At 48.3% G+C, this 10,967-nt stretch overlaps 1 protein-coding gene and 5 non-coding genes across 6 annotated transcripts; all 6 read right to left on the bottom strand.

Moving 5' to 3' along the window:
- Positions 1 to 3,527: 3,527 nt before the first annotated feature.
- On the bottom strand, positions 3,528 to 3,659 carry LOC135883212 (small nucleolar RNA SNORA35). The gene has a single exon (XR_010561649.1). It is a non-coding gene; the product is annotated as a small nucleolar RNA SNORA35 (small nucleolar RNA).
- Positions 3,660 to 4,631: 972 nt separating this feature from the next.
- RPS8 (ribosomal protein S8) lies at positions 4,632 to 10,621 on the bottom strand. Its single transcript, XM_065408935.1, has 6 exons — positions 10,520 to 10,621; positions 9,766 to 9,872; positions 9,248 to 9,347; positions 7,470 to 7,645; positions 6,112 to 6,241; positions 4,632 to 4,796 (listed from the first exon to the last, which is right to left on the bottom strand). The coding sequence occupies exons 1-6, from the start codon at positions 10,521 to 10,523 to the stop codon at positions 4,687 to 4,689; spliced, it is 627 nt and encodes a 208-aa protein (XP_065265007.1). The 5' UTR covers positions 10,524 to 10,621; the 3' UTR covers positions 4,632 to 4,686.
- LOC135883197 (small nucleolar RNA SNORD38) lies at positions 5,035 to 5,105 on the bottom strand. The gene has a single exon (XR_010561635.1). It is a non-coding gene; the product is annotated as a small nucleolar RNA SNORD38 (small nucleolar RNA).
- Positions 7,092 to 7,164, bottom strand: LOC135883195 (small nucleolar RNA SNORD38). The gene has a single exon (XR_010561633.1). It is a non-coding gene; the product is annotated as a small nucleolar RNA SNORD38 (small nucleolar RNA).
- LOC135883198 (small nucleolar RNA SNORD46) lies at positions 9,430 to 9,535 on the bottom strand. The gene has a single exon (XR_010561636.1). It is a non-coding gene; the product is annotated as a small nucleolar RNA SNORD46 (small nucleolar RNA).
- On the bottom strand, positions 9,943 to 10,027 carry LOC135883194 (small nucleolar RNA SNORD55/SNORD39). Its single transcript, XR_010561632.1, has one exon. It is a non-coding gene; the product is annotated as a small nucleolar RNA SNORD55/SNORD39 (small nucleolar RNA).
- Positions 10,622 to 10,967: the final 346 nt, after the last annotated feature.

Genomic DNA, 10,967 nt, shown 5'->3' with positions numbered 1-10,967 from the left:
CAGTCTGAAAGTGTCTGGCTTCAACTTGCAGCCGTTGGACCCTGATGGACCTTTCTCTGCTAGACTGAAAAGCCCATTCATATTTGTTCCCCATGGAGATAGGTTGTAATCAAGTCACTGCTTAACTTTCTCTGTTAGGCTAAAGAGATTGAGCTCTTTGAGTCTATCGCTACAAGGCAGGTTCTCTAACCCTTTAAACATTCTCATGGCTCTTCTCTGAACCCGCTCCAATTTATCAGCATCATTCTTGAATTGTGGGCACCCGAACTGGACACAGCATCCCAGCAGCGATCGCACCAGGGCCAGAAACAGAGAGAAAATAACTGACCTCTCTGCTCCTATTCAAGATTCCCGTTTATACATCTCAGGATCACGTTAGCTCTTTTGGCCACAGCATCACACTGGGCGCTCATGATCAGCTGACTATCCACAACTGTCAAATCTTTTCCAGAGCCACTTCTTCCCAGCAGTCCCTGCATTCTGTAAGTATGGCCAACAATCAAATGGGCTGTCTCTGAGTGGAGCTCTCTCCAGCATTTTTCAGACAGGGAAATAAGCAGAGGATGAAGTGAATTGCTGTGGGAGTATTGTGGCCAGATGGATTAGGCATAATCCCACTCAGCAAGAGACGTGGTTTCTATTTCCTACTTCACTACTGAATTGCTGTGTGATCATAAACAAATATTTGCCTCAGTTTCCCCATCTGTACAACAGGGAATATCCCATGAATGTTCTGACCAATTTGCACTTGCATAGAAAAGAGACGGGGTAATGGCTATGACATTTTTCCAGGATGCCTTTTATTATCTTAAGCCCACCTCTGGCATTTCTTTGGTGGTGGTGGTGGTGGTGGTGGGGGGGGGGGGGGGGGAGAGAAAGGTGATTCATGCAATATGGTGAAGAGTGCTTGTGTAAACAGTATGGCAAACCTCCAGGCCAAGTTCAGGTCTGCTGTAGGCAGGCACAAGTCCCACTAACTTCACAGGAAAGGTACCCAATTACCTCAACGGTAAATTTGATCCTCCATTGCCTGGCACGTCTCAGACAGCTGCAGCTAAGGGAAACATGGCCGAACATGCTGTAGTACTAGAGTTTAGACACACCAAAACCAGCTGCACCTCTTATTCTCTCACATAGCAGATAGTGGTGGGCTGGGCACGGAGGACACTGGCTGGGGTTATGTGAGACACAGCCACTTCTTTTGCACATGCTCTAAAATCAGAATCCTTTTTCCATCCACACGACAGGATTTGGTTCTTGTGCACCTAAAAGGTCTCTAGAGAAATAAGTTGTATAATCACCATTTTATACTGCATTGAAAAGCAATGTCTTAAGCACATACACAAATGTTTTTGGTTTAAAAATATAGGTGGTTTAAGCCCAGTGTATACATTTGCACCTATTCCCAAGAAAAATCTGTGTAGAGGGAATTAGTAGTTCTCTGCTTTTGAAACTATTCAACATTTGAAAGGGAAAATAATGTAACCAAGGGCTTGTCCACACAGGGAAGCTACTGAAAAACAAGCTGGGGTGTGAATTTAAAGGGCAATAGCTTTTCTAGGCTATTTCCCCATGTAGACAAGCCCTAATTTCTTGAGTATATGCAAGTGGTTACTCAACTCTTCTCTGCCACTATTTCAGACTGGATTTGAGGACACTCTTCTCACTGCTGGCAGTTCCCTCTACAAGCTCTCTGTGCATCCTCTCTGTTAGAACAGCTCAGCCATGCTCGTGACTGTCTGCTCCCTCCTGGTTAACAGTATTACTTCTCATTTTGTGGATGGCCGAGCTACATTTGCAATCGTGACCTTCAGGGTTTAGCAAACATTAAGGACGTAAGTGCTCCCTGCTATGGGGTGCTCCCAGTGCTAACAGAGGTTTGTACAAAGACCAAGAGCGTTGTTATACTTTACAGGTAAAAAATAGGAAAGTGACGCCAGCAACTGTTTATACGGCCATTTTCACACGCAGTTATTCCCTCTGTGTACATATGTTACTGTAACTAGCTGCATAACTAACACGGGGGAATTATATGAAGATCTGCGATGTCCGGTATCACACTGAGGCATAAAGGCAGAATACCTCCTTGAGAGGAATAAAGCCAGAGCCCATCTTAGAGCTATTTCAGGTTGTCTGCAAGCAGGAAAACAATACAAACAGGCTACACTGGTTTAGTAGCTTCTCTTTAGCCACAGGGGCTGTGAAATCTGGCACATGGGCTAAGTAAAAGCTTTATGCAGCCCAGACATTTGACACCAGTTGTGTGCCTTCTCCACTGCCCCCTAGTGGATGGAATAGCTCACCACCAAGAAGGTGGTGGTCACCTTGCTAGGACACAAAAGCAAACCCAAGAAATAAGGAGAAAGGAACAGACTTGCATAGCACAAAACACTTGTTGGGTGAATTCTAGTTATGCATCATAGAAGTCTGCACCTTTCTTAGATTCAAAGGCTGAGTTGCATTTCCAACCTGATAACCTACAGAAGACTTAGACAAGCACGCTCAAGCAGAAGACTTGTTTAGTTTGATGCAGATGGGAATCTTGTGACTCATTGTTTTTTCCTTCAGCTGAAATGACCCTATTAGGGAATGAAAACCAATAGGCAGGGGTGCATCTTTTCACAATGGAGAAGTGACACCGGGGTCCCCCGAGGATCTGTACTGGGACCAGTGCTGTTCAACATACTGACAAGTGATCTGGAAAAGGGGGTGAACTCCGAGGTGGCAAAATTTGCAGACAATACAAAATTACTCAAGACGGTTAAGTCGAAAGCTGACTGCAAAGAATTACAAAGCAGTCTAACTAAACTCAGACTGGATAACAAAATGGCAGATGGAATTCAATGTGGTAAGTGCAAAGTAATGCACATTGGAAAATATCCCAAGTATACATCAAAACGATGTGGCCTAAATTATCTGTTTCCACTCAAGAAAGAGATCATGTGTGGATATCGACAAGTCATATTGTATATTTCTCTGAAAACATCCACTCAATGTGCAGCGGCAGTGAAAAACGCTAACTATGTTAGGAACCACTAGGAAAGGAAAATATTGTAATGCCATTATATAAATCCATGGTACGCCCAAGCCTTGGATACTTTGTGCAGTTCTGATAACCGATATCAGAAAAGATATATTAGAACTGAAACAGGTGGCTACTAGCCATGAGGTCAGGGATGCCACCCCATGCTCTGGGTGTCCCTAAGTTTCCAGGTATCCCTAAGCTCCAACTTAGCTTGTTGGAGTGACCATCCCCTGTCATCCAATCCCTCCAACTACCTGAAATGGGATTGGATGACAGGGGATGGTCACTTGAAATTGCCCTGTTCTGTTCATTCCCTCTGAATCATCTGGCATCAGCCACTGTCAGAAGGCTACTGGGCTAGATGGACCATTGGCCTGACCCAGTACAGCCATTTGTACGTTGGAAAATAATTTTGTTCACCCCATGTTCAGGGTCTGGCACCTCAGAGGCACAATCGACACCAACCTCCTCTCCACTGGATGGTAGGTGAAGAGAAAGGGAAGTTTGTACCCAACCATCGAAAGAGACAGACCACTGAAATAGCCTGGCCCTTCTGCTAGAAGGGAGATCATCTTGCACTGCAATGAGACTCAGGAGGTCAAGGAGAAGACCAACCAGCCACTCAGCAGTGCAGCACCAGTTCTAACCAATGGCTAACTTGAAACAGAAACAACTGAAATTGTAGAGTAACTTCTCAATCAAGCAGGAAACCGTAAATGTGGGTTAAATGTACAACTAGTTCAAAATAAGTACTGGGTGTGTGGCGTTTGGAGGAGCACTACAGAGCACTCACAACTGCAGAATATTGACTGAAATAGCTTAGTAAGATTTTAAAAGTTACATTTGTGAGTTAATAGCACACGGTACCTGCTACAATAGAAGTTACAGTGTCCAGATAACACAGTGATGGGGGTAGAGGAAAAAAAAGATAGCCTGGCTATCAATTCTCATGTCGCACTGTCTACGCTGTTCCACAAACGGACGTCTGAAAGGAAAACAAGTCAGCCGGTCTCTCTTAAGTAAACCCTATTAGCCAAAGCTCTCTGTACAAAATGTAAATCAATGTACAGATCGGAACCAGTGTCCAAAATGGGCAATGTTTCCAAATCGAGATTTTCCCAGCACCCAGTAGAAAGACCCCATTGGTGCCGTATTGGGTTAGCAGCTACAGGTTATTAACACCTCCTGTAATGAATCAAGTACAGGAGACAGAACAGACGAGATAGACCACAGGTCTCCTCCAGTCTAGGAATCCCCATTTACAGCAAACACCCCTTTACATCGGCAATGGAAGTTCTAGATCTAGAACAGCTAGAATTGCACCAATGGCACACATCAATGGTGCAGATTACGAGCTGCTGCACAAACCAAGCCACTAACAACCCCCCTTTCTCCACACTTGTGTTTGCCCCATTAAGTCACTCCTACACATTTCCTGCCAGGTCCTATCTTAGCACTGGGGCTTGCAGGTTCAGCGCTTTCCTAGGGCTGAAAGCATGGAGCGAGCAGCAAGTCCTGATTATAGCCTCTTTGCTTTCAAGTCTCTGCAGGAGAAAGGAGCTTCCCAAGCCCTGCCTTACTCCACACACAAATAAGCACGCTACCCTTTTATAACAAGACTCGGGGGGTTTTATTCGGTCTTTTAGTTGCGTATCGTACATTCATTTGCCTTTCCTGGCCTTGATCTTCCTCAGGTAGAATTCTAGTTCCTTGCCTTCCAGAATATAGCCGTCTGCTCGGCCACACTGTCCAGGTCTGGAGGCGATGCAAGCTGCAATGAGAAGTCAGTCATTAGGTCAGGGAAAAAGAAATGGGAGCTACATTGCTACGGACTCTCACATCACAGTGTCCATCCAAACAAGCTGGACTCTTTCTTGCCCTCTATGGTCAATCTTTCTTGGCCTCTTCAAACAAATCAATATGTTAGTGAGCATCTCCCTGAAAGGATCCCACTCAGGCACAGCTGTGGGGCTATGCAAGTGTGAGGGGAAGATATGCACTAGTGAAGTCCTCTTCAGATTTCCAATTGTCATCATTTAAATTCAGTAGCAGAACTGGACAGTGTTCTCATCACCAGAAGACTTCAGAATACCAGGCCACCCATGCACAACGGCAGATGGGCTTAACAAGTAACACCTTTCACCTAAGAAAGCTGCTCACTGCAGAGGATGCACAAGCAGCCTTCGGGCTTGTCTTCAGCACAGTACTGAAGACACTACTAAGCCAAAGGAGAGCTTCTCCCACTGACTTGGCACTGTCTACCCCAGGGGTTAGGTTGGTATAACTATGTTGTTCAGGAGAGTGGATTTGTCACACCCCTGAGCGACATAGTTAGAACAATACAGGTCTGTAATACAGACGTGGCCGTAGGCTTTTCACAACACTGGCAAGTCTTACCAGAGAAAGGCCTATAGAGAATGACCACTAGCCAGGGCTGAGCAATTCCAGGAGCTGAACAAACATGCCAGCTGTGAGTGGGAAATTTTTCCTTTCCACCAGGGCCAAAACTGCTGGACCCTCCAGAATCCAGACACATGAAAGGAAAGCTGTGGCTAATATCCAGTAAAAACATTTTACAACTAAGCGTGGAAGGATTCGTTTGTTTGTTTTTTTATATCGGTAGATGTCCATTTCACCATACAAGCACAAGCTGATGAAACAAACATTTCCAGCTAGCGCTAGTTTAGAACTTCTTAACAGTTTGATTTAAAGATATTTACTTGGTAGATTTTGACATGTGATGCTCATAATGTGTGTTTTAATGAATCTCAACATCTACGGTCATTAAATAATTACTACTGGCTAACACCCCCATAATTGCCTGCAACTGTGAAAAATTTAAAATAGATCAAAATAAATACTTAAAAACAAACACAGATAACGGTCAAAATTATAAAAATCGAGCTCTGCGAAGCCTTACAACAGATGAACTCCCCCATCACTTTCAACCTGCACCTCTGCCTGGCTGTATCAGGCTGGCTAATCCAGACAGGATTTTAGAAACACGAATAAGAATCGCTTCTGCTCTGGCACCTTCTCTTTGTGCCTGTATCGTCCACTGAGTTCTCCCTCCCCTGGGGACTCACCAAGCAGCTTTCCCTGCTGGAACTGCTCCTCCAGGAGGCTGCTGATCTTGGCGTTCTTCTTCCGCTCGTCATATTTCTTCTGGATCTTCTTTGAACGCTTTTTGTTTAAGATTTCCTCCTCTTCAGGAGTCTGAAACAAAGCCAGAGAAAGGACTGAGAACAGGCTGCGTTTAACTGTATAGCTGTCCACCTTTTTGTTGGGAGCCTCCCACTGCATTCCCCTTTTCTGGTCCATGGCACAATCTCTATGTTCCTTCCAAGTCTGGAAAGGAGCAGAAATGGTTTATGCAGGAACAGGCATGATTTTAGAGCATAGTACTCAATTGTCATGTCAGACATAAACCCTTTGTATTTCCAGTACCATTTTGGTGAACACTACAGTGCAATAACCCTGGTTACAGTCCTAGCCCAAAACATGCCTGATCACGTATGGAGAACACAGGGTAGGAGAGGTGGCGACTAACAGTGAATGAGTGAAAGCAATTGTCCCCCATCTTCCAGCAATGACTGCTGTTAGTCATTGTCCACTCACATAGAATAGGCAACCTCTGCTAGCCAAAATCCTTAGCTACGAGGCATGAATGCAGATACAACTCTGTATCAACCCTGTTAGTTGACAGGGCCAGGGATCAGGCTCTGGAAGGGATATGCACTACAAACTTTTTCTACAGTTTATCCTTTTGGAAGTCTGAACTACCCTCCTCCCCAAAAATCAACTTAATCTCCCTTCCCCCAACCACACAGTCTGGAGTAATGATCTGAATGTGTCTCCAAACAATCAGACAATGAGAACAGGCCAACCTTCACCCACTATCCAACAATAAACTGAACAGTCCAAACTACGTCCCCCCCACACCCCGCCAAAAAAAACCATTGCAGGCAGGACCCAAATTCCTATGTAACGGACTAACATGCAGGAATCTGCTCTAGAAGCAGAAGCTTTCTCCCTACAGTGAGGACCCAACTTCCCCCTGCAAAGTCTTCTTCAGCGTCACAAGTTGTCATCGCTCTCCATTCAGTAGCAGAACTGGACAAAGTTATCATCATCAGAAGACCAAGGAAGCTCTCGGGGGCAGATCCCATCACTAATCCAACACTGCCAGGTGCAAAAGCCATGGGGATGGCTCTGTGGAGCAACAGCTTTAAGGAACCAGCATTCCCTTTGGAACGGCCATGTGACTCCAAATGAGAACATCTCAAATGGCTAGAATTGGTCCGGAATGCAATTCTGAGATACTTTGTTTAAAATTGCTAAGAAGCAGAACGGACAGCAGTGCAGACTCTGCCATCTCTGCCCAGCAGGCAGACTGGCATGATTCACACAATATCAAGAACCGATTGCTCAGCCCAGCACATACCAGTTTAGCGCCCTTCTTGCGTCCGAGGGGCAAGGCATAGTGGGCTTCATACCACTGTCGGTATGGGGTGCTGTCAATGAGAACGATGCAGTTCTTCACCAGGGTCTTCGTCCGCACCAGCTCATTGTTGGAAGCATTGTAGACCACATCAATGATTCTGGTCTTGCGGGTGCAGCCTTGGAAAACAAGGGAACTAATTAAACCCCACACAAGCCAGACAAGCTTTTACAATGGATGCATCATAAACACGCAAAGCAGACAATACAGCATCTTCAGTGCTCAACCCACACTGGGAGCCACAGCTCTTCGGAAGTTTATCCTCCAACTACTTGGCGAGTCCTTTCAGTAGATCCTTCCCTCTCCCAGTGCAGCCTATATGGGCTCAGGAAAGAGACCTGCAAATGGAGGGCTACACACGCTCTAAATAAAGCACTAAATGTACAGGGCCATGCTGGAGTTTATCCTCCTCCTCCCCCGGTCTCATCTGTGGAAATCAAACTTCTCATCCGAAAGTTATTACCACACAAGTTGCATAAAAGGCAAATGCAGAGTGTCAAGGCCCAATCCTGTGAATCCTTCCCAATCAACTCCATGGAAGTGAACGGGACATGGAAGTGAACGGGACTCCCCCTGCAGCAAGCACTACACGCTGTTTGCAGGATCAAGCTGGGTTTCCCACCCTCCACAGGCCTCTAGAGACCACAGATCACTCCACAGTGGGGTAAAACACCATTTTATGGTAATCGTTTTGCTTTAGTAAGTTTAGCAGTTGCCTTCCCTGGGGACTCAAGTCTTTAATTTGTCCACAGGACAAGCACAGCAGCAATGCTGGCTTTCCCCAAACTGCTCAGCAGTGCTGGCTCATGCCTGTTGGTTAGGAGGAAGGCTCAGTCTTCATGGCCCATTCAATTTTTGGCTTCCCTGCTGAGATTGCTAACAAGGGATGGTGATTTTCACAGTACGGATACTTCTCCACTAGTAACTGGAAAGAGACCATTTCCCCTCTACCTCATGTCAGACAAACCACCTTTCAGTCATCATTAACCTGCACCAGATTTACTATTTATTATTTGTATTACAGAAGCATCCAAAAAGACAGCCAAGACTGGAATCCACTGGTCTCAGCATGGCACAAGCAAAAGACACTCTTCGCCTCCAGGAGTATTGATGACTGCAGTAGAAGGGTTACATATCCCCCTCCTCTCACTTTAATGCCTGACTCCTTTTTAAAACCTCTTCCCCACCCTCCAACCCCGTTGCAGGGCATTCTCCTTCCAATCCACCTGTTCCAGCAAACTGTTCTTGTCAAGGACCCTCACGCTCTCCTTTCTCCTTTACTGTTTTATCTTGCTTTATTTAGATAACAAACACTTGGGGACAGGGAGCAAATTCTGCTGAAAGCGGTAAATCTACACCAATGATTTGACAATCATCATTTGTTTTTAATGTGAAAACTCCATGAGAGCTGCTCCCCTCCTGAGATAAGAGCTTCTGTGAGCAATGCACTCAGTGTAACTATGACATTCCTATCACTGTGAGATTTACAGAAGCCTCCAAGACTTCTAATAAGCCCACCTAAGGTCAAAGTTATCATCATTATTCACACTGCTCCAGAACCAAACACTGTACAGACAACCACATTGCTGAAGATCAGATTCCAAGCTGTTTGCTTGTATCATTCCTCCAGTCCAGCAGTAGCACGGACGGCTGACACGGCGAGAAAAAGACACAGTTGCTTTCCAGATGCAAAAGGCCCACATTCTCATCTTTCTACTTACATTCAGAGCCCCAAGAGAAGTTGCCAACATCCAAGCGCAGAGCACGATATTTCTTGTTACCACCACGAACCCTCACTGTGTGAATTCGGCGTGGGCCAATCTGTAACAACAACAAAACCAGAGCTGCTAACAAAACGACATCCTCAGGGGAGAGCAGACAGCGAGTTTCAGGTGGAAAGGCAATACGGTCAGTGTAACTATGACAGATCCTAGCATTGGCAGGTGCAGTAATTGCGACCGAAACGGTCCATAGTACCCACCTAAGGCAAAGTTCTCATCACTCCAATTGCCGTCTAACCCAGTAACACTCTGAACTAATGCAATGCTGAAATCCCACAGGCAGGGGGGAAGTGCCACTGCTCAGAGGAGCACAGGCAGAAATTAAGAGTACTGATTGATAAAGCAGGGCATTTTCACCAGCCCTTATCACTGCAGCATGAAGCCAGAAACTAACACAGTGTTTTCTAAGCTGGCCAGGGCAGCAACATCCAGTTATCCCCAACGGCCAAATCCCCCACCTTGGTGTTGGCGGGAGGTCGCCCCAACTCATACTTCCTCTTCTTGTGGTAGGGCTTCCTTTTGCCCCCAGTCTTGCGACGCTTGTGCCAGTTGTCCCTAGAGATACCTGGGTTAAACCAAAAAGCAGCGGGTCAGAGAGGCAGAGGAGCCCACCCGATTGTACAACAGCAAGGCTCTGAGTACTCAGCTCTCCAAGGTTGATTTCCACATGGTGCATTCGGTCTAATGCAGCAATTAGAGAAGCTTCATCACGGATACTCAAGAGCCCCCCCGCCCCCCGAAGCGTTCAGCAAAGCCAGCACATGGCAATAAAGGAAACTGTCCCAGCCCAGACTGGGGCCTTTGCGATCACGAGCCCCGCACCCCAGCCCGCGCTCACACCCACCTGGGTGCAGGGCGAGTCAGGCTGCGCTGAGGCCTCATGCCCGTGCAGGGCCCCCCAGCCGGGGGGGGCGGCGGAGGCTCCACTCCCGCAAGGCCCCCACAGCCGGAGGAAGGCGGGGGGAGCTCTGGGGCTGCAGCCACCCTACCCCCAGGAGGAGGGAGGAGGCAGCGGGCCCGCCCCAGCCCCCACCCCCGCCGCGCTGGACCCCGGCATCCTCCCTCCTCCCGCCCCGCAGCAGCAGGGGCCGCCCGCCAGCGCAGGCCCCGCAGGCCCCGCAGCGCCCCCGCGCCGCGCCGGGTCCCGCACCGCCGGCCCTGCGGGCGGATGGCGACGGATGGCGGCAGGCCCGGAGCCACGGCCCTACTCACCCATCCCGAGCGGCGCCGGCTGCAAAGAGAGGCCGCAAAGGCTCACGGGGCGGTTTGTGGGGCCGAGATCTCGCGAGACGGGTACGTCATGCCGCCGAGCCCGAGAGGGCCACTGACTGACGACATCCCCCGGCGACCTACGCACGTGACGCTGACGCGCCGGCCTGGGGACTACGTAGGTTCGGGGGGGGGGGGAATGCTGGCAGCGGTTACTCCCCGCCCCCCTCCTAGGCCCCGGGCACGACCCACGTGGCGGGCGGGCCGCGCTCCCTGGGCACAGACCCCCCCAGGCCCGGGGGATGGACCCGCCGAGCTCCCCTGTCGCCTCGGGCCAGGGCGTGACCCTCGGATCCAGACCTGCCCCTTGCCCACAGTGCGGGGCACGGCTCCTTCCCGGGCCCCGGGAACAGCCCCCCATCGCTAATGACTGCCCCATAGACAGACCCCC

The sequence above is a fragment of the Emys orbicularis genome, chromosome 8 (assembly GCF_028017835.1).
Source record: "Emys orbicularis isolate rEmyOrb1 chromosome 8, rEmyOrb1.hap1, whole genome shotgun sequence".
Lineage (NCBI taxonomy): Eukaryota > Metazoa > Chordata > Testudines > Emydidae > Emys > Emys orbicularis.
This window is presented reverse-complemented; position numbering and strand designations above follow the sequence as displayed.